Source organism: Dama dama, chromosome 27, assembly GCF_033118175.1.
Source record: "Dama dama isolate Ldn47 chromosome 27, ASM3311817v1, whole genome shotgun sequence".
Classification (NCBI taxonomy): Eukaryota; Metazoa; Chordata; class Mammalia; order Artiodactyla; family Cervidae; genus Dama; species Dama dama.
This window is the reverse complement of record NC_083707.1, coordinates 35,879,475-35,903,356: the sequence shown is the minus strand read 5'-3', so window position 1 is coordinate 35,903,356 and position 23,882 is coordinate 35,879,475. Positions and strand designations below refer to the sequence as shown.

Here is a 23,882-nt window from a genome sequence, read left to right as displayed (position 1 = left end):
AAGGCTCCCATTTTGTTTCTACTGTGTTCTGTTTTTTTCTTCCTTGTCTTTCTTTAAGTTACTTGAGCATTTTTTTAGAATTCCACTTGCTTTATCTAGTTTGTTTTTTTTTTATCTAGTGTTTTTAAGTGTCTCTCTCTATAATTCTTATCAGTGGTTGCTCTAGGTATTACATTATATTACTGGTATTGGATTATGACCAGTTTGATTAAAGTGTAACATGGTCCCTCTGCTGATACCTATTTATAATTGTCTAAAAATTTCTTCTACACATATGGAGAAGCACATTGGACAACGCCATAATTCCCACTTCAACTGTCAGATGTAATATAAAACACTGAAGAGGAGGAGGAGTGCGCAGTGTGTTTACCCATAGTTTTACTCTGTTGTTTCTTCTCTCCTGGTATTTCACTATATCTTAATCACTTCCTTTCTATTTAGAGAATTTCCTTTAGCAATTATTTTAGAGAAGGTGTGCTGGTGACAATTTCTCTTGGTTTTCCTTCATCTGAGAACATTGTGGTTCTCATCTAGGATGTTTTCACTGAACACAGAATTCTCAGTCAACAGATTTTTTACAGCCCTCAAAAAAAGCAGTACATTTCCTCTGCTCTCCATGGTTTCTGCTAAGAAATCTGTCATCTGTACAGTTCTTCCCCTTTAGGGAAGTGTCACTTGCTGTATTTAAGATTTCTTCTTTGATGTTAGTTTTCATAAATCTATTGTATGTCTTGGTGTGGATATCTTTGGGTTTATCCTTTTTGTGGTTCACTCAGTTTCTTGTAGGCTTGTATCTTTTGTTTACAGGTTCACATCTTTCTCCACACTTGTGCAATTTTCAGCCTTCATTGCTTCCTGCCCTCTTTGCTCCTCTTTTTCAGCAATTCCAAAAACACAATCTAAGAATCTTTCTGCTATAGCCCCAGAGGTCACTGAGGCTCTGTCACTTTTTCTGTTATTCAGAGTAGGTAATTTCTATCCATCTTCAAGTTCCCAGACTCTTTTCCTTGTATTCTTCACTGTGCTGCTGAGCCCATCCACTGAGACTTTTATTTCAGGTATTTTTAACTTTTGGTTGGTTCTACTTTATATCTTTTATGTCTTTGTAAAGACTTTGTAATTTATATTTTTCATCTATTTCAGGTATATTTGTAGTTACTCACTGAAACATGATGATTCTTTCAAATCTGTGTCAGGTAATTTAAACATCTGTGTTATCTCACTGTTGGCATCTGTTTATTGTCTTTTCTCATGCCAGTTGAGAAATTCCTAGTTCTGGCTATTATGAGTGATTTTCTAATGAAATCTGGACATTCTGGGTATTATCTTACAATATGGGGGATTTTTAAAGGTTTTCTGTTTTAGCAGGCCTCTCCTGTCACTGTTCTGGTGGGGTGACAGAAGTGCTGCCTCATTTCTCTCAAATAGAGGTAGAAATCTAGGTTTTCCCACTTGGTCTTGAATGACGCACAGGTTGGGGGAGGGAGTGGGTCCTCTTCACCACTGGTGGAAAGGGGAGTTCTGGCACCCCACGAGGCTTCCTCGCATGACACCATGAAGGCGGGAGGGTACCTGGTCACTGCTGCCACAGACACTGCAATGGGGGGACAGGCGCTCATTTTTTCAGTGTCCGAAGTGTGAACTCTCTACAAGGCCTCTTCTGATACCAACACAACAGGGAGCAGGAAGAGGGCCTTGCTAACTGCCAGAATGGAAGATGAGATTCCCCACATGGTCTCCAATGACACTATCTGTGGCGGGGGCGGGGGGCAGGAAGGCTCATCACTGCCCAGCAGAGATGCAAGTCCCTCCAATGGACCTTCCTGGTCATGGGGCTGGAAGTCTGAGCTCCGAACTCTGTTTCTGCTGATGGGGATGGGGTTACATTTTCTATGTTGTGTTTGTTGAGTACAGCAGTGACTGTAAGTTTTCTGATTTGCTAGCCTGCTGCGTTCCTGGTCCTCTACTTAAAGAGTGGTTTTTTTCACCTGTGCTGTTGGTGTTCCCAGATTGATGGCTTATCCAGTACCCAGCATGGAATACACACTGCAAGCAAACAAACAAAAGCCCAAAAAACCCAGAGTACTTACTACTGTATCATTTCTGGAGGTTCAAGTATTCTAGCTGGTCTGTCTTACCTCCACCTTTCACAATCTTTTTAATTTTTTTGTTTAATGCCCCAGGTTTTAAAGCTGTATTTAGTGGGAGAAATAGGGAAAGGACTTTCACTCCATCTTTTCAGAAGCAGGATGATTTTAATTTTATAACTAATATTTCCCTCTTTACCTTGAATTTAGAAAGCCGAGTAATTTAAACCTAGCATATTTGTGCTTTATCTGTGTTCTAGAAATTAAACAAAAAGTAGAGGATATGCAAAAAGGATTTCTTAAACACTCAAGTGTCAAATACTACAGTGCCAGGCCAAGCCCACATTGCCTAATGGCAACTTGGTAAAATATAACATAAATCTGTCCAGACTATGTATATTTGAGGCTATGAATATGGGGGGGGAGAGACAAAAAAATCCACCATCACTGACATACGCTGTTCTTTAGGAGAAAATTAAGACAGCACAAAAATCATCAGAAAGGTTAAATCTAAAAAGGACAAAGGATGTAAACAATGAGAGGAAGGACTTTGGAAAGATATTTACAAGGTAACCAGAAGGAATAAAAATGTGCTACATACTTGCAAAAGAACATCCTAATCACAAAATGTTCAGGCAGTGTTTCCCTGATAGTAACAAGTTCTTGCTAAGTGATGATGGAAAAAAATGATTCCAAGATTCATATAATTCCCATTTGAGCATATGAAATTATGTTAATATAAGTCCTTTTGAAGCTGTATTCTTCCTTCTTTCCTATTTGTCTCTTTCTGCTACAGTTCTAGACTCAACTCATCTCCTGCTCCTTTCTCTCTTTTCAACTATTAAGAACCAGTAAACTGAAATTCATGTACTAAAATTTGAGCATGGTTCTAGAATAAAACCACACAAAAGAACTAAAGCATAATCTAATTTCACTTGAACTTGTAGCTCCAAAGTGAGGCTTTCCTCATGATTCTTTGGTCCTGTTGTATGCTGCAACCTATCAAGTTCAGATGTAACATTCTCAGAAAACAAAACAATCTGAAAGAGGGAAAAACTCTCAAACAGGACAACCTCTGATTAGAAAATAAAAAGTACCTCTTCATCCAATTCTTTCATTATCTTGTCTAGTTTTATGTTTGACGTTCTGTAAAAGTAAAAGCAATATGGATTAGAAATACATTTACTTTTTACTGCCTGGGGTGAAAAACCACATTCCTTACTTTTCTATTTAGCTAAGATTTCTTAACCTTTTTTGTGCATATGCTGTGGACTCTTCTGAAGTCAGTCTGGTGAAGCATATAGCATTTTTTCACAAAAATATTTTTAAAGCATAAAATACATAGGATTAAAAGAAATTGTGAAATACAGTCATGAACTTTTTAAAACAGTATGATTCACTAATATACATGTTTTATTAATATATTAAATGACACAATCTAGCAGCAGTAATTTTAAAGTAGTAATGAGCATAAATAGAATTTAGAGATAATATTTGCATTCTAGGAAAATATTTGTGATTTTTACTGGTAATAAAAAAATTCACCACTACTGCTAACACCTGTAGATTACTATGTTCATAATTAAAGATGCTGAATTTCAGTTAAAGGTTACAGAAAAGATTCACTATTCTCCCCCAAGTTTAAGGACCTTAAATTCCATGCATGGATGCTTTAGGAGAGGTTCAAGGATTCTAGATTAAGGAGCCCTGAATTCCTCAGGCAAAACTTGCTACTAAACGAAGATCAATCATTTAAACTTTAATGCAAGATTAAGTAAATGAAGGGAAAGGTGGCATATATAAAGCAAACTTGGCAACTTGGGCAAAACTTTGAGATAAACTGAAAGTGCATCATCTCCATCACAATTCATATTTTGGGCTCTAAACATATTTCTGAGCTTCAAGTCTGTATGTGCAATGCTTCACTTGGATGTCTCACCAAATACTTCATTCAGCATGTCCAAAGCTAAACTTACTCCTTCCGCCCCACACCCCTGCCACAGTACCACTCTGCTGTTCCTCTGCTAACCCCAAACAAGGACACCACCTGGGAATTCTCCCTGACTCATCTTCCTCCCTCATTCTCACTTAGTGAATAAATATCAAGTGCTATCTTATTAACCAGAGAGTTTCTTAAAAAGCAAATTTGATCTTTTGTTTTCCTTTAAGTTTAATAACTTTTAATGCTTTAGCGAGATCAAACGAGTCCATCCTAAATGAAATCAGTCCTGAATATTCATTGGAAGCACTGATGTAAAGCTGAAATTCCAATACTTTGGCCACCTGATGTGAAGAACTGACTCACTGGAAAAGACCCTGATGCTGGGAAAGATTGAAGGCAGGAGGAGAAGGGGACAACAGAGGATGAGATGGCTGGATTGCATCACCGACTCAATAGACATGAGTTTGAGCAAGCTCCGGGCATTGGTGATGGACAGAGAAGCCTGGTGTGCTGTACTCCATGGGGTCACTGCAACACAACTGAGCAACTGAACTGAACTGAATGCCTTTCAATCACCCTTACGGTAAATTCCAGCTTTCAATCTTTTCAAAAACAGTCTTCTAAGATTTAGACTCTCTTAACCTACCACCTACCCAAACCTATTTGAGGTCACCACCTCCCTCCCCACCACACATGCACTCATTTTCGTATAATTATTGGCCACTTTGGCCACTCTTAATTTCTTCATTAAATTGATCCCTACCACCATCACTATCACTAATTTGTCATTTGCCTTCTAGCTTTAATTATACAAACTGTTCAACATTTATGTAATAATATTTATCCATTTCTTTCTCCTTATTTCTATGTTTTACACCCAGAAATCGTTACAAATCCTGTGCTCAGGATTATATTAAAGTGCTTTTCTTTAAAAAAAAAAAAAAAAGCCTGTATTAAATGCTTCACCATTTAATCTATAGGCAGCGAGCAATTTACTAGTTTCTTCTCCCCTAGTCACAAAATTGCTAGTCTTACCAATTCCATTTTTTGAATACTTCATCTCCACAGTACCTACTTTTTATTTATTCAATACTATCCACTAACAGTAACTATAAAATGTTAAAGTCTGTAATAAGTAACTCAACATTATGGTAGGCTATTTTAAATTCTCTTGATCACTTAATATTTTCATAAATATATTGGCTCTTACTAAATTTAGACTCACAGGACAAAAACGTTTTGAAAAAATACTGTTCTAGAGAAGCAAAGTGGAAATTAAGAGTGTTTGCATCAAAAATTTAGTGAATTTTTTACATTTAGTGAATTTTAATCTTCAACAACATTTACATTTTGCAAAGTATCTTATTCAATATAAACTAATTTTCCCTGTCAGCTAATTAAAATGGGAGAGAAAATGAGTAAATCAGGTAGTAAGTGAATAGTCTGTACTGAATGTATATCAGTGGCAATCTTTACATCCCTGCCTTACTTCCATCCACTTTTAGGGATTTAGAGTGCAAATAGGCATTTGCTATGCAACTTTTAATGGGAAAAATGTAAAGCATATTCTCACCTGCACTTCTGCTCCATTTCATCTTTTAATTGCATTTCATTATGTAACTGTTCTTCCAGCTTGTAAATTGTTTTCTGCAAATTTTCCTGCTTTAATTAAAAACAAAACTCACTTTAATAAGAATATTCATAGAGAATTTTAAACTAGTAAGTTTATATTACCATTTTATAGCTGTTCACAAGGAAATTATCTGATCCAATCTTACCTTTTTCCCTTCTGTCTGAAATTTTTATTAACTCAACAAGCATTTCCTTCTAACGTTAATATGTTGGGCGCTGTGGTTGGCACTAGTAATATAAAAATTCAAAAGATTTGGTCCCAGTTCTCATAAAGCTAATAGTTAAATAGTGTGACACAGGGAATAGGAGGGGGACAAGAACCTACAATAACTCAAAGACATATACACAAAATATTACGATGTGGTAGATACAAATAAAATTACACATAAGGCATACTGCACAAGAAAAGAGGACAGACCTCATCTGCCAGGAATATGGAATGTTTATGATGAGACTTGTAAGAAGAGAAGTATTTACCAAGCAGAGGAAGTGAAAGAATGAGTGCATTCTGGCCAAAATGAATGAGTCCGAAAGTAGAGGGACAAAGAAAATACGATTGGATAATGGGGAGAAATCACAACCAGAGGACAGAACATAACAGAGAGACTGAGTCACACAACAGCTGAAAAGGTGAGTAGGACTATTTCCTTGTATGCCGAAAAGGAGTTGGGCACTTTAACCTGTAAACACTTTAAAAGGGAAAATGACAGAGTGTTGGCATTTTAGAAATATCACTTCAGTAAAAAAGAAGGTGAATACATTAGATAGCAGAGAAATTCTAGACAAAGAAAAACCAATTAATAGACAGTCCAGGCAAAAAAGAATATACAGTTCTAATGTAAGGAAGAAGCTATAGAAATGAAGAGGAAATGAATTACTGCATCAATCAGAAGGCAGAATTTATGATCCAACAACCAATTAGAAATAAGAACAGAAGAGCATTACAAAAGATGTGTGACAAAAAGAATTGCTGGGGAGAGGATGAAGAGAGAAAGGCTGAGTTTGGCTTTGGCCTAGGTTGAGGTGTCTGAAAGCTGTGCAGGAAGAGAAGTCTATTCAGAGAGAAAGAAAGGATTTCAGGTATAGAGCTCAGAGAAACAAGTTGGTCACACATGAGATTAATTACAGAAAACGGGCAGAGAGCCAAGGTCAGAAGTACTTTGAGAAACATTTAATAATTAAGGGGAGGGGAAAGCAGAAGGAGAGACTGAAAAGAGGACTGAAAATAAAATCCAGAGGCAGAAGGAGAAAGGCAAGAAATAATGAGAGTATGAGAGTTGTTAGAGTTCTAAGGAGGAAGGATTGCTCAGTGTCAAATGCAACAAAAAAGAAAAATAAGATATGAAATGAAAAATATTCATCATATTTGGCAACTGCAAAGCTGTTCACTAGCATCTCTGCTAGAAGGATTTCAGGGAAGAGTTGAAAATTAAACTGGTTGACTTTTATACTTAGTTGTAGGTTAACAGAAATAGTAGGCACACAAACATTTTCTTCTTCCCCTCTGATCTTAAACAGAGTGAAAGATAAGAGTCACTGACAGAAACTTATGGCAATCACCACCGAACAAGATCAGCCCAAAGAAAACACGATGCCACTGAATTATTTTTTTTTAAGTCCTAATGTACCCCTATACTTACAAATAAGTAATACAGAGAGTGGAGTTACAACAGCTCATTTTCACCTTCTCCAGATCAAATGTGCTTTAATTTTGAGGATTTCTGAGCCCTGGTTAGCCACTTAACTTGGCAAATAACTTTGTTGGGATGAGAATTTAAAAGAAAAAAACACAATAGCTAACAGGTACCCACATAGTTCATTCCCCTTTTTCTCACTTCCCCTTCCCACCACATGCTCTCTCAAATATAAGAGTAAACATTAAAAAAAAAAAAAAGAAAAAAAAAAGAGTAAACATATAAAGGAGAAAGAGAAGAATTTTATCAGCTTTTAAAAATGAACGCAGCCTATTCCTCGTCTCAATTAAAAATATAGGCTGCATACTGACACATGTATATGGAATTTAGAAAGGTGATAACGATAACCCTATATGCAGAACAGAAAAAGAGACACAGAAATACAGAACAGACTTTTGAACTTTGTGGGAGAATGTGAGGGTGGGATATTTCAAAAGAACAGCATGTATACTATCTATGGTGAAACAGATCACCAGCCCAGGAGGGATGCACGAGACAAGTGCTCCGGCCTCGTGCACTGGGAAGACCCAGAGGAATCGGGTGGAGAGGGAGGTGGGAGGGGGGATCGGGATTGGGAATACATGTAAATCCATGGCTGATTCATATCAATGTATGACAAAACCCACTGGAAAAAAATAATAATAATAATAATAAAAAAAAAATTAAAAAAAAAAAAAAAAATACAGGCTGCAGCACACAGAGTTCAAAGACTAGTCTAAGGATGGCCAGGCTTATTTTTGGTATATTTAAGAAAATTTCCAGTTAACCCAAAAGGACCTTCTCAAACATAAGCAAGTAAAAAAAATTTAAATCCACTCTTATGAACTACTCTCACAATGAAAAGAACTCATGTCTCTAATATTTACTTCCTATAGTAATTCACTTTTCAGGGTCAAATGAGATGATGCTCACTCTACTAGTTACTCTCCACTGGTCACCTCTCCCTTTCAGCCTCGAAGATCCATCCTCTGCCTTCTTTGTCATGAAATTTACAGACTTCATTACGTGGGCTCTTCTGTCCCATGATTTTAAAGTTGGTTTCAGCCTACAGGTGCCACCAGCTGGAGATCAGTTGGGAGAAATGAAATATCCATTCTCCTCACTCTCCTCTTGCCTTATTGTGGCTTTGGCAGTGTTCTATGTTCTATGCTCCTCTTTCATGATTCTACACATTCTCTCTGGGCTGTGGGAACAAGATTTGTCTCTCCCCGTCCTTCAGACTAGGGGCAATGGCTTCCCACTGCTGTCAATAAATGGCTGCTTTACACCCTTATTTACTGCTCCCTGTGATCCTGCTCATAACACCATTTACAGTCCCTTCATTAAACTCTCTTCATGAACAAACAAAATGTGGTATATAGATATAACAATATATTAAGCCTTAAAAAGGAATGATATTCTGATACATCTACAACATGCTTGAGCCTTGAGGACATTAAGTAAAATAAGCCAACCACAAAAGGTCAAATATTGTATTATTTCACTAGAACAGTCAATTTCATAGAGACTGAAAGTAAAGATAGCAGTTATCAGGGGCTGGAGGGAGAGTGGAATGCAGTCTTTAATGGGCACAAAGTTTTAGTCTGGGATGAAGAAAATGTTCTTGAGACGACGGTGGTGATGACCGCATCAACAATGTGAGGGTGCTTAATGTCGCTTAAAAATGGTGTTAATAAAATGGTCAATTTTGTGTTACATAAATTTTATCACACACACAGAAAACTCTCATTTAAACCTTCTGAATGTGTCATCTGTTTCCCTGTCAAGATCCTACCTGAGCACTGAATTATCATAAATTTCTAATTCCAAAGATTAAAAAGACCACCTCTGTCAACCTGTGTAGCAACGTGTAGTTTATTAACTGCTTCCACATATAATATCCCATTTGATATTCAGGCAAAAAATCAAGCAGGAGAGGAGACAGTAGGTAAAAAAGATGCTATAAAAATTTAGGCTCGGGACTTCCCTGGTGGTCCAGTGGTTAAGATTCTGAGCTACCAATGCAGAGGGCCCAGGTTCAATTCCTGGTCAGAGAACTAGATCTCAAGAGTTTATATGTTACAACTAAGACTTCGCACAGCCGAATTAAAAAAAAAAAAAAATCAGGCTCACTAACTACACATTCGGAAGCAATATATATATATTAGCATCATGCATACAAAATACATTATCCACAAAACAGCTTTTAAAAAAATAACAATAAGAAAATACCTACCAAGCTTTTATCCACATTAGAGCTAGTTCTGTTATCGTTAGGATTTGCTGAAGATAAGTATCTGGGAAGAAAAAAAGTTTTTAAAAGAAAAAAAAAATTCTAATATCAAGTAGCAACCAGTAACAAATATTATATGCCTATTTTTCGAACTTGCTCTGCTTTTAAAAGTTGAGTACATGTTCTTAATTCTTTATTTTTACAAACATAACACAGAAATAACATGTATATTAAATAAAACCCACAGTTAGGTCTGAAGTGGTCTTCCCTGGTGGCTCAGTCAGTAGAGTCTGCCTGCAACGAGGGAGACCTGGGTTGAAACCCTGGATCAGGAAGATCCCCTGGAAAAGGAAATGACAACCCACTCCAGTATTCTTGCCTGGAGAATCCCATGGACAAAGGAGCCTGGTGGGCTACATACAGTCCATGGGGTCACAAAGAGTTGGACGTGACTGAGCAACTTCACTTTCACTTTCATGAGACATGACTACAAGGAAAAATCACAGAACATAATCTAGTGTATGATAATGCAGTACAAATAGTGCATGCGTGTACATAATGATTATTTAAGATTACCTTTGTGTAGAAAAAGTAACCACTTTTGTGTAGAAAAAGTAATTAACTGCTGAACTCTACTATAGAAAATATAAAAACACTTAGGGGGTTGTTTACATCAATATCTTGGGTGTTTTACAACACTCAAGACAGAGAAAAATTGATAAAAATACAAAATTTTTAAAATAGAAAAAAAGAACGCTGGAACAAACATACCACTTTACAGGGTCTCTGTGCATTTCAATATAAAATAGTTCCAATATTACAGTCATAGAGAATTAGGGAGGGAAAAGAGATTAAAATACTGTCTTTTTCTAGGGGTCAAAACTCAAGTATCATCTACTTGTCTGATGATATAGAGAAAGTATTCTAGTATCAAAAGAACAAAATTATTGTCTTATAGTTGGATTACTGGAGAAATTTCATAAAGCAGGACTAAACTGAATTCCTGTTTTCTAAACTTGACCTGAATTAACCTATTAAAAGTTTTAACTAAAATGACAAGATGTTTCACTTTAAAAGAAAGTGAGCTATAATAACCTCAAATTTAATCATTACTCCAAGAAATTCAAATGTCTACTACCATTTTAATGGAGTTAATTTGACTAGAAGTACATATTCTAAAATAAATTGATCAAGCAGATTTGACATACCCAGTTGATGTTGCCATATAGTTCAGTTCACTTTTATATACTGGTGTAGCATTTTATTTAGATTTCTATTGTGTAGTATTCGCCAACCTACAGTGTACAACTTGTCCATTTCCTCACTAGGATATGAACATCTCAAGAGAAGACTCTGTATCTTATTAATCCTTATATGTGACGAAGAGTAGACTGTCAAATGTGTCTGTTGAATGAATGCCCAGCATATAAAAATAACGTGAAATGTTTAACTTGTATCTGAAGTTCACTGAAAAGGCTAAAACTAACATTAGCTCATACTAATGATAATAATAACTAACACTGAGTACTTATGCCATGGAGAGCATTGCTCTAAGTGTTTTACTGTGTCTTGATTTATTTAACCCCTACAACAACCCTGAGACACAATTATTATCCCCACCATCCCTATTTTTGAGGAAATGAAGGTATAAAAGATCAAAGCTATTTGCCTAAGGTCACAAAGCCTTATAATGTAAAATATGATGAATTCACTGAGAAGTTTTAGGGAGGAATCACTTAATTTTTGAAGAATTGAAAACTATAGGCCTTTTGTAACATCAATATAGCGATGATAATGCTAGAAGACTACATACTGTTAAAAAATGCATTATAAAACCAGAACTTTTTGGATAACAGGATTAAGCAAAATATCAACAGTAACAGAATCTCTTGACCTATTAATAGCTGTAATGTGAAGAAACATTAAGTTATTCAGCAAAGAATTTCTGAAAAACAATATCCTAAGCATGGATGAGTTTGAAAGATACTAAATATGAAACCCTGGAAATATAATTAATTGGTGAATGTGACGTATTAATATATCTTTTTATACACCATTAAATCTACTTTAAATGTTCTAAGGTGAATTTTAGATATCCCTAAGAAAACAATATGACTACAACAAAATCAGTGCCTACCCTCAAAACCAATGTGTAGCATACTTACCTACGATTGCTATAATATGTAAATCCTACAAAAGGTAGTTGATTGCCAACAAAAGCTTTAGGTATAGGGAATGTTTCTTCATCTCCTTTATCTTCTTCCAAGTCATCAAAGTTACTTGTATCTATGTCACTACTTAAATCAGGTACAACTGGTGCTACAGCTAAAAACAGAAACAAAATTAGTTCTTTCCAAATTTAATATCAAGTGAAACAAAGATTTTGCACTAACTACTAATGACTTCCTACATATAAATAACTTGTGAACCACAAATTCTAAATGGGCTGAATTCTATTACAGTAAGCTTTACTAGGATTATTAATCAGCAGCTACTGATCACTGATTATATAATTCTGTAAATCAATTATTTTCAAAAATAATTATGATAATTATCATATATACCTCAAGTTTGAGTATTACAAGTCAAGTATTATTAAGGTTTGTTTTAAAATACACAGCAGTATAAGATGTGCAAAAGCAATTAGGACTACAGAAAAGACTGTTCAGAAATTATAGGGCAAAACAAATTGCACTTAAAGTTGGTTAGCTTCATACACAGTATTTCACTTATTAATCTGCTCTACAGCAAACCAGAAATCAGTTACCTCTCTTAGCAGTCTTGGGTATAGTTAATCATTTGTTACTGAAATATTTTTACTTATCTAGAATCTAGATAATCAGTATTCCCCTGCCCACCGGCTCAATAGCTCTATAAGAGCAAAATTGTTTTTTGTTTTTTTCTCCAATTAATGTTGATTTACAATATTGTGTTTCATGTGTAAAGCTAAGTGATTCACTTACGTGTGTGTGTGTGTGTGTGTATATTTTTGTTTTTTCCCAGATTCTTTTCATTATTGGTCATTATTATGATATACTAAATAGGAGCAAACTATTTTGAATTATATTTTCAGACTACTAATAGTTACCTTCCTTGAATTAAGTGATTAGGGGACAACTCAGGTAAGTCTTATAAAATGGCTGTTGGGAAAAGAGAGCAGGGATACAAAACCTCAACAAAGAATCTTCTTCAGGAGTTCTAAACTTGAGGGAAGCAAGACCCACATACACTTAAAATAAAACTGTATGTGACAATGCAAATCTTCATGACAATGAAAATAACATACGAAACAAGTACTACCACTGTCTTCTTTTAGAGCTTAAATATGCCACAGAAAGTACATCTAAAAATAAATTTTTGGAAAAACATTTTCTAGTTTAAAGATACAGGAGTATAACAAAACATCACTGAAATATTATCATCAAAACATTCAATAATTATTTTACATACAGTCATTTCATGTTCCCTAAGAGAAAAAGATGAAGAAGGGCAAACAGAAGTAACTGACATTACAATCTTAGTTTCACACATAATTTGAATTATTGCTCTACTAAATCATCTGGGTATTCCAGGCAAGAAATAACTACTGTTGTGCATCTCAGATACAGTGACCTATCAGATAAATCTGGGAATGAAACAACACATTTAATCAAAAGAAGCTGCAGTTCTAACAGTGAACAGGAAAAGAGCTTTTCCACCATTTTCTTTCCTTAATGGCCAAGAGAACTGCCCAATTAGATGATTCTAGCTTCCTGACATTAACTGCCTAATTTGTGGAAAGAGGGGAAAAAAGGATTGTCATTCCTTATGTAGTACATCCTCTTAGCACAAATTTAACCCTACAACAGTAGTTCTCAATCAGGGACAAGTCTGGGCCCTCAGGGATACTCAACAGTGTCTGAAGTCTTCAATTAGGGACAATTTTGGCCCCTCAGAGATATTCAGCAATGTCTGAATGTCAGAAATGTCTGGGTGCATAATTTTTGTTGTCAAAACTGGGGGAGGGATGTTGCTGACATCTCGTGGGTAGAGACCACATCCTTTCCAGCATTTGTTATCTGTAGACTTTTTTTGATGATGGCCATTCTGACCAGTGTGAGGTGAAAATACTGTATATTGATAAAAGGGTCAATTTATGAAGAAGATACAACAATGATAAACATATGTGCATACAACAACAGTTCCAAAGATACACATATACACATATAAATGACATAAAAGAAACAGTTCTAAGAGTGTCTTCATTAACCCACTCTTAATAATGAACATAACCCAACACCAACAGCAGAATACACATTTTTCTCAATACACATGGGACTTCTCCAGGACAGACTATATGTTAGTTCAAAATACAATAAATTTAAAGAGGCTGAAATTATACAAAGCATTTTCTCCAACCACAATGGAATGAAACAAGAAGTCAATAATAGAAGGAAAATCAGAAGATTTACAAGTATGTGGAAATTAAATAGTATTCTCTTAAACCATGAGGTGAAGAAATTAAAAAAAAAGGAAGAAAGAAAATGCTTGGAGATGAATGAAAATGAAAACAACATACCAAAACTTATGGGATTCAGTGAAACCAATACTTAGGGAAGCACTTTACTTGTAAATGCCTATGTTATATAAAAAAAAGGATCTCAAATCCACAACCCAGACTGACACTCTAAGAAACTAGAAAAAGAGCAAATCAAGCCCAAAGCTAGAGGAAGGAAAGAAAAAATACAGATCAAAATGCAAGTAAATCAAACATGTAACAGAAAATGAAACATGAAAATTAACAAATAATTGGTTCTTTAAAAAGATCAATCAAATTGGCAAATCTTTTACTTCAATAAGAAAAAAGGAGAAGACACATGAATAACTAAAATCAGAAATTAAAGTGGGGACATGATTATCAAACTTCTACAAATAAAAGGGATAAAATTTAAAAACTATGAACAATTGTACACCAACATATTAGATAACCGAGATGAAATGACAAATTCCAGAAACACAAACTATCAAAACTTACTTGTAAAAGAAAAACTGAAAAGACCTATGGTAAGAGATTTAATCAATAACAAAAAATGTCTCAACAAAAAGCCCAAGACAAGATGGTTTCACAAATGAATTCCATCAAATACATAAAGAAGAATTAATGCCAATCCTCACAATTTTCCAAAGACAGAAGGGGATAAAACATTTCCTAATTCATCCCATGAAGCCAGAATTACACCAAAGCCAACCAAGACACCACAAGAAAAAAACATAAACCAATATCCCCCCATGCAAAAATCTTTAACAAAGTACTAGCAAATTGAATGTAGCAGCATATTAAAAGGGTTATAAACTATGATCAAGTGGGATATATTCCAGGGTGGCTCACCACATGAAAGTTAATCAGTGTAATACATCACATTGATAGCATGAAGAAAAATACCCACATGATTATTTCAAATAACACAGAAATGGTGTTTTACAAAATCCAACACACTTTCATGATAAAAATATTCAGTCAACAAGGCATAGAAGGGAACTTCCTCAATATAATAAAGGGCACTATTGAAAAACCCACAGTCCACATCATATGCAACAGGGAAAGACTGAAAGCTTTCCCCCAATGATCAGGAACAAGACAAGGAAGGATGCTCGATTTCACTACTGCTATTCAACAACATGCTGAAAGTTCTAGTCAGAGCAAACAGGCAAGAAAAGAAAAGGAAAGGCAGCCTCACTAGAAACACATTCAGTGACTGCTCTGAAAATTCCACTGTCTTTTTTTTCAGGAATGGAAAAACCCATTCTAAAGTTCATATGGAATCTAAATGGATCCCAAATACAGGCATACCTTACAAATATTGTGAGTTCCGTTTCAGACCAGAGCAATAAAGCAAACAGTGCAATGAAGTGAGTTATATAACTTTTTTTGGCTCCCCAGTGTGTACAGAAGTTATGTTAACACTATAATGTAGTCTGCTATGTGTGCAACAGCATCATGTTTTCAAAACTGTTAAAATTAAAAACCTAATTTAAAATTAAGGCCTTAACGAAAAAATATTTATCTGCTAAAAAATGCTAACCATCATCTGACCACACAGTGCTGTCACAGATCTTTAATTTGTAAAAAACTTCAGCTATCTGTGAAGCGCAATAAAGCTAGGTATGCCCGTAATCAAAACAATCTTGAAAAAGAAGAACAAAGTTGGAAGATTCAGACTTTCTGATTTCAAAAGCTACTACAAAGCTACCATAATCCAAACTGTGTACTACTGGCATAAAGACAAGTATATAGATCAGTGGAGTATAATAGAGAGTTCAGAGATTAAACCCTCACATTATATGGTCAAATGCTTTTTGATAAGGGTACCAACACTATGTAAGGAAAAAAGGACAGTCATTTCAACAAATGGTGCTGGGAAAACTGGATATCTATATGCAAAAGAATGAAGTTGGATTCTTATCTTACACTATATACAAAAATTAACTCAAAAGAATAGAAAGCAATGACTCTGACATACTTGTATACCAATGACCAGAGAAACATTACTCACCATAGCTAATGGACAAGCATTCTGAAGTATCAGTCAAGAGAAGAACGAACTTTTAAAAAAAAAAAGTGGTATAAATACACAATGGAATACTATTCAGCCTTAAAATGGAATGAAATTCTGATGCAGGCTATAATATGGATGAACCCTGAAGACAAGCTAGTGAAATGTCAATCTCAAAAAGACAAAGGATGTATGAATTCACTTGTTTGAAGCAGCAAGAACAGTCAAATTCATAAAGCAGAACAGTGGCCACTGGGGGATGGGATAAGGGGAGAATGGAGATTTAAGGTTTAATGTGTTACAGAGACTTAGTTTGGCGTGATAGAAAAGTTCTGAAAATGGACGGTGATGTGGTTACACAGCAATCTGAAGGTGTATAATGCTACTGAACTGTGTACCTAAAAATGATTACAACGGTAAATTTTAAGATATTTATCCTTTATGACAATAAAAAAGAGACAATCTTTCTTAAAGTTTATTTTTTTAAAAAGAACCCAATATAAAAAATAAATAAATAAAAAGGACCCAATGTAATGCTGAGGCAGTCTACACTTCTAAGACCCTAAAACTTGCTAGCTCCTGAATTTTTTATCCACGAAGCCTACATTGATTATCTTCTTCATGAAAATATAAAATCCTAAGAGAAGACACCAGATCTGATGGAAAAACAGAACCTAAAGTAACACATATGTACATACAGTTAATTGTGTTTGCTTTTAACTAAACTGAAAACTCATCACATGTTTTGACAGTTACCACAGTTAACCATAAGTGTCTTCCATCAACTGAAAGGTGGATTATGTAATGGCAATATCTTATCTGAAATGAGATCATGAATGGCAAAGTTTTTCAAGTAACCACATGTTATATATAAGATAGCATTATTAATAATGTGCTATTCTATGTAATAAATGTTATTATTTTGTTTTCCTTAAAATTTAACTGCCAACAAGTGCCAATCCCCTGCATTTCTAATCTACATAATACTGAACAGTAGAAATCATTAAATGGTACATGCTATTTCACAAGATCAAAGATGATGGAGTCAAACAGACTGAGACTTGAGTCCTGACGCTCTCATTTGCTAGCAGTATGACCTGCAGAAAGCTATTTAGGTCTTCTCATTTTTTCTTGTCTTTAATTTGTCATTTCTTCAATTCTATCCCAAATGAGTGGGAAAAAGTAATTTTACAGTCTTAATACTTACTGCCTCTAAATTAAGAGTGAGTAAGATCAGGAAGCTTGTGGAAATTCTGCCAAAAATCAAGCTGTTTTGTATTTGTACCCTGCTCCCACACGACCAAGGAACAGATGGTGAAGATTGCCATTATAACTTGCAGACATGTAAGTAGTAAAACTACCAAAAGAACTATTATTTGCAAAACAGCAAGAAATCTTGCCAAAGAAAATTAGAGAGGCAAAAGAAAATTAAAAAGAACTATAACTGTTATATAATTTTTAAAATCTTGGCAGGTCAGAGAGGTCAGTTCAGAATAGAAGTATTCTTGGTATTTTAGGGGTGGGAAGTAAAGAAGGGGTAGGAAGAGAGAAAGGGAAGAAGGGAACAGTAACTTCTATAGACTTCAACTTTTGTTTCTTTTTTTACAGTAAGCACAAAATAGGAGTTATTAGGATTAGGGAGAGCTCTCAAAATGCTCAAGTACATTAAATCTAAGTAGACTGTAGCAAAACCATAGGTAAAAATATAAATCTGGAAAAGATACAGAAATGATAATAAAACTACTGATAATACTACCTATTTATAGAAATTCTTTAAACATGCAGTTCATTTGATTTAAATCAATGACACAATTCATCTTATTTGCTTTTTCCATAAACAGTTATAGTAAGGAAGTATAATATCAAAAATGCCACTGCTGTGGATGCCTCAATTCCACTAGACTATGAGCTGTTTTCCTAGTGTCTGCAATAGAGCTGTGCTCAGGATATAGCAGGTGGTCAATGCTTGCTGACTAGCCTGCCTCCTCTCCTAATTAATACCAACTTTCAATATACAAAAGGAATTATGTCTTCCCTACTTTTTAGAGTGAATTATTGTATGGTTACTCTGGAGTTATTTATGCATAGCTTCAGTTTGAAAAAGCAGCAACAGAAAAGATATTACTTGGTAGTTTCTGCAGTTCTCTTTTAAATTTTCTCTTATTTACAATTGTAAACGTGTTTCCAGCCTTCTGAAACTTTACTGAGGGCATATTTGAATAAAAAACAGAATTTTTCAAAGCAGCCACTTATCATCTCACTCTACTCATCTCTGTCTTGCAAGCTTCTCTTGCAACAGAAAAACAATAATCATGTCACATTTACTTATGAGGAGGAGGAAGTTCTGTATTTCCCAGTGTGTAACTTAATAATAGAGTCTCTCAAGGTGAGGCTGCTCCTGCAGCTTCTCCAGACAGCAATGTCAGTATCTGCAGCAGTGTCATTTCTTAATTTCCAGAAAACTTTATTTCCCCTTTTCCCTCTGTAGTCAGTTTTATAGCTTAGTACAATATATGTACTGTACCTGAAGGCAATATGACATATGATAACAAGGATATTTCACTAGTATTGGCAAACCTACATGATCTATCTCTTCAAAATTAAAAAGAATCATCTCTTGCAATCTAAACTAGATAAGCAGATCTTAAGAGGAATACCTAATTTGTAACTGTTTCTAAAACAGCTGAGTTCATTGCCTAATTACTGTCCATTGCTGATGCTGCAGCAGGAAGTTAAGGGCTGACATACACTATCCTTTCTCTGCTAAGTGAAAAAGGGAACAATTCCTGAGACTTCAGCAAGGGAAAGGTGAATTCTTGGTCTCCCAAATCCACAAAGATCATGGGAACCTTTGGTGCCATTATGGTTTCAATTCAGTTACATTAAACAAGGTTTTCTGTGAACTGTCATAATCTCAACTGTTATTAAAACAGGGATATAGTCTAAATGGACTGAAAATTAACTTCTTGCATACTACAAATTTTTATTTTTTTTATTGCAAGCTGCAAGCCTGACAGAACCAAGCATACCGTAATTTCTTACCTGCTGACACAACTTAAATTCCGATAGAACCTCCTTGTGCTTTAGGTTTTAGCAAAAACAAGACAATAAACTTTTTTTTTCCCCATGAGAAATATTACCTCTTAATTACTGGCTTCCTCTACAATGAGATACTGAAGTCTAAACAAAGCAATTCAACAAAGATCAAGTATCACATTATGATTGCTGAGCCCAACTCCATTACATGTACATAACATTTCATCTTGGCATACTGAATGGAACATCAGAGAAGGAGCAGTATATTTTCCCCAATATTATCAAACAGTCTCTCTCTAACCAGGTTAGGACAACACTTACATAAGCTTTGGATTTTCATCAGATTTTGTGTGCTTTGGATTTTCATCAGATATACACTTATTTTAGGAAGGCAGTTCCGATAGACTATTTACCACAACTACTTTCAAATATTCATTGTAACATGCAAGAGGAAACAACTTACTGTCTCGAAGTGTTTCCCAAGCCCACTGATCATTTTTGAAGAAGAGATGTCGTTTGATTTCTTCTACACCATTTCGCCCTAATCTCACCTCTCTAATAGAGAGAAAAGGAGAAAAATCATTAATCATTTAATTTTATTACTAGTATCTGTTCATATTTATTTATGGGCATAATGCAAAGTTTGTGCAAGATGATAAATACAAAATTCTATGTCACCCTGAAATTATGTTGACTATCAGGATAATTTTGGGCATACATAAAAAATAAGTTGAAGACTGAGAATATTAAAGAATTTTTTCCAAAGAAAAACACACACACACCAAAAAACCTCACAGATTTATTGATCCTCCATGGTTTTTCTACTGACAACAAATAACCAGATGAATCACTCTCCTTGCTTCATTAGCCTAACGAATTTTCTTGATAGGTTTTTTAATAGTGGTAAATATATTTTTTGTAACTAACAACTTTACGTCACACCAGCAGTTTACAAAAACTCCAAAAGATATTTTAAATATAAAATTTCCATTTTATCCTCTAGTAAATATTTCTGACCAAACACCAATGACAACTAATTCTTGACCCTCCTACAAAATTGAGAACTTTATAGACTATGCCAAAGCCTTTGACTGGTGGATCACAATAAACTGTGGAAAATTCTTAAAGAGATGGGAATACCAGACCACCTGACCTGCCTCTTGAGAAATCTGTATGCAGGTCAGGAAGCAACAGTTAGAACTGGACATGGAACAACAGACTGGTTCCAAATAGGAAAAGGAGTACGTCAAGGCTGTATATTGTCAACCTGCTTATTTAATTTATGTAAAGTACATCATGAGAAATGCTGGGTTGGAGGAAGCACAAGCTGGAATCAAGATTGCCAGGAGAAATATCAATAACCTCAGATATGCAGATGACACCACCCTTACGGCAGAAAGTGAAGAAGAACTAAAGAGCCTCTTGATGAAAGTGAAAGAGGAGAGTGAAAAAGTTGGCTTAAAGCTCAACATTCAGAAAACTAAGATCATGGCATCCAGTCCCATCACTTCATGGCAAATAGATGGAGAAACAGTGGAAACAGTGGCTGACTTTATTTTTCTGGGCTCCATAATCACTGCAGATAGTGATTGCAGCCATGAAATTAAAAGATGCTTACTCCTTGGAAGGAAAGCTATGACCAACCTAGACAGCATATTAAAAAGCAGAGACAGTACTTTGTCAACAAAGGTCCATCTAGTCAAAGCTATGGTTTTACCAGTGGTCATGTATGGATGTGAGAGTTGGACTCTAAAGAAAGCTGAGGGCCGAAGAATTGACGCTTTTGAACTGTGGTGCTGGAGAAGACTCTTGAGAGTCCCTTGAACAGCAAGGAGATCCAACCAGTCCATTCTAAAGGAGATCAGTCCTGGGTGTTCACTGGTAGGACTGATGTTGAAGCTGAAACTCCAATACTCTGGCCACCTGATGCAAAGACCTGACTCATTTGAAAAGACCCTGATGCTGGGAAAGATTGAGTGCAGGAGGAAAAGAGGACGACAGAGGATGAGATGGTTGGATGGCATCAATGACTCAATGGACATGGGTCTGGGTGGACTCCGGGAGTTGGTGATGGACAGGGAGGCCTGATGTGCTGCAGTTCATGGGGTCGCAAAGAGTCAGACATGACTGAGCGACTGAACTGAACTAAATGGGACAAGCTACTGATCCTTGGCCTCTTCAGTAGGCACAGAAAAAAAGCATTTTAAAATGTGCCTTTAGTTGAGTTGGAAAGAGGAACTCAGCACCGTGTGCTTTAGGAGAGCACTTGTAAACAACAAACATCCCAAACTTTTTCATGCGTTAAAAGAGAAATTGCTTTAGATATAAGAAGACACTTTTAATGACTTTCACTGACTCTCTCAGACTGGATTAGGGAACCTCTCCATGGTTCTTTGGCACATGATACTTGAGAGTACTTATCTCTGTATAGTAAGTATCTCACCTGCTTGTCTGCTTCCCACAAAGGGCTAGGACATAGTGGAGAAGAGGCTGTGCACCCTGTTCAATTCTATATCCCAGCATGATTTTTATATTAGACTACATTTATACAGTGCTTATATTAAAATAAAGAAATTTCAAAAACTATCATGTTTCAGGTTCTAAAGGACATACTGAAGGAGAATAAATTAACTTTAATTAAAGTGAATCTCAAATTGAAACACATTTAAAGGTACAAAGCCCCTCTAGTACTTAACCATAAACAACCTTAAACCCTAAATGTAATCTTAGTAAGTCAACTGGTTCATATTTAAATTTTAGAAGTAAATGACAAGGATATATATATATATCTATTTATATATATAAAATAGGCCATTCCTGTTTCTAAGACCCTTACATGCATTTACATTTATAAAAAATGCTTGCTGAACCTAGAAGACCATGTCAATGAAGGAAGGAGGTAGGAAATACTAATACTTTTTTTGTATAGCTCTGCACTATCTCTTTAATTTCAAAAAGTATATGCCAGATATAATTAAATCTTTTTCCCAGCTTTACTGAAGTATAACTGGCAAATAAAATTTTAAGATATTTAGCTTACAATCTGACAATTTTATATTCATACATATACACTGTGAAAGGATTCTCCCAACAAGCTAATTATCACATCAATCACTACACATATTTACTTTTCCTGTTTCAGCTGCTGGCAAGAACATTTAAGTTCTAGCATCTCAACAAATTTCAACTACACAATACAGTATTAAATGGCATCAACTGGAAGATGCATCATCATTTTTCTATCACTAGGGAAAAAAAAAATGCCCTCAATTAAATTAGTACATGCCATTGATCTTAAGATGCACTCTAATCATAGAAATTTTAACATGTCTCTTTAAAAAAACTAAAACCCTCAGGGAATTCCCTTTCACTGCCTGGGTTCAATCCCTGTTTGGGGAACTAAGAGTCCACAAGCCCATGCAGCATGGCCAAAAGAACAACAACAAAACCAGATTCAATAAAATATACTATCATCTTTATACTTAAGTTAAATTTTAACAATGAAAAAAATTACAATCTGATCTAGTCATCAGAAAAGAATCTTTTACTATCCCAATTTCTTAGGTAAGGTAATTGAGATCCAGAAAAATCAGAAAATTATATCAGGTTTCACTGTCATGAATGATTTGAAGAATGGTAACATTTTAATTTCAATAGTGCAAATAAAGGAGCTCAGAAAGAGACCTTAAAAACTGAGCAGCAAAATCAAAGTTTCCTTGAATAGTGTTCCATGTTAAAATTATTTACCTGTCAGTAAGGAAGGCACAAATAAGATTTTTTGCTTCTTTTGATATGTCATTATCATCAGGGAAGGTAAGAGAATTTTTATGGTTCATAATTTTACTGTAAGTTCCAACTAGAGAATCTGCATAAAATGGTGTATCACCTGACAAATTGACAGGGCAAACAAAAGCAAATTAAGATATATTTAGAGAAATAAGCTTCAAAGGAAAAGTCAATGTTACTGCTTAATGATAATTAACTATGCATAAATTAAAAACATACACCAAATACATAAAAAGAAGTAACACATCAAGTTTGTCAAAACACACAAAGTATGTGTGTTTGGATCAGAGCTTGGATCAATCTGTTTTCTACTAACAAAATCAACATTGCTTACTTCATGTAATATTTTATCAGAAGAAGCCAAGTCTAAGTATGGAGATGAACAACTGTTAGAGGTACATAAAATTCTCCTTTACTCACCTACAAGCATTTCATATAAAAATACCCCAACTGACCACCAATCACATTCTCGTCCATAATAACCATCGCCACCTTGAGATTTTAATACTTCAGGGGAAATATAATCAGGTGTTCCAACTGCTGTATCACATCGTACCATGCCTTCCTAAATAGAGGTCAAATTTTCAATTAGGATATAAATGTAAAGTGTCAATTATTCAACACAAGTTTTTTCTTAATATAATCTGTAGAACTCTAAGTCTTTATAAAAAGATCATATTAAAACCTAATGCAAACTTGTCAAAAAGTAATACATAGCTTAATCCTATATACATATTATGTACATATATATTCATGTGTGTACGTGTTTACAGATACTTTTACTTTGTAATAACATTCACTAGAAAGACATAGTGCATTTATTAATTATTATTTCCCACTTATTATTCTTTTATTATTACACCATTTATTATTCCCCCAGTTGAAACAATAAGATGATCTCAACTGCAGAGAACAAGTATATAAGTCAAGGCAAATATGTTGAGAAACTGACAACAAATC

General features: G+C 35.0%; 1 protein-coding gene and 1 non-coding gene across 3 annotated transcripts in view; one reads left to right on the top strand and one right to left on the bottom strand.

Annotated features, from left to right (window-relative positions):
* The window catches only part of ROCK1 (Rho associated coiled-coil containing protein kinase 1), a 119,286-nt gene that overhangs the window by 37,716 nt on the left and 57,688 nt on the right, over positions 1–23,882 (bottom strand). Inside the window, exons 7-13 of one of the 2 annotated variants that reach the window (XM_061130845.1) lie at positions 23,343–23,487; positions 22,884–23,022; positions 19,600–19,691; positions 11,733–11,892; positions 9,571–9,631; positions 5,603–5,688; positions 3,185–3,233 (exon numbers count right to left, since the gene is read on the bottom strand). In XM_061130845.1, the coding sequence (XP_060986828.1) occupies positions 3,185–3,233; positions 5,603–5,688; positions 9,571–9,631; positions 11,733–11,892; positions 19,600–19,691; positions 22,884–23,022; positions 23,343–23,487 (732 nt within the window). Of the gene's footprint in view, positions 1–3,184; positions 3,234–5,602; positions 5,692–9,570; positions 9,632–11,732; positions 11,893–19,599; positions 19,692–22,883; positions 23,023–23,342; positions 23,488–23,882 lie in introns of both variants that reach the window. The other variant, XM_061130844.1, reaches the window with a different exon arrangement.
* Positions 9,319–9,391, top strand: TRNAG-ACC (transfer RNA glycine (anticodon ACC)). The gene has a single exon. It is a non-coding gene; the product is annotated as a tRNA-Gly (tRNA).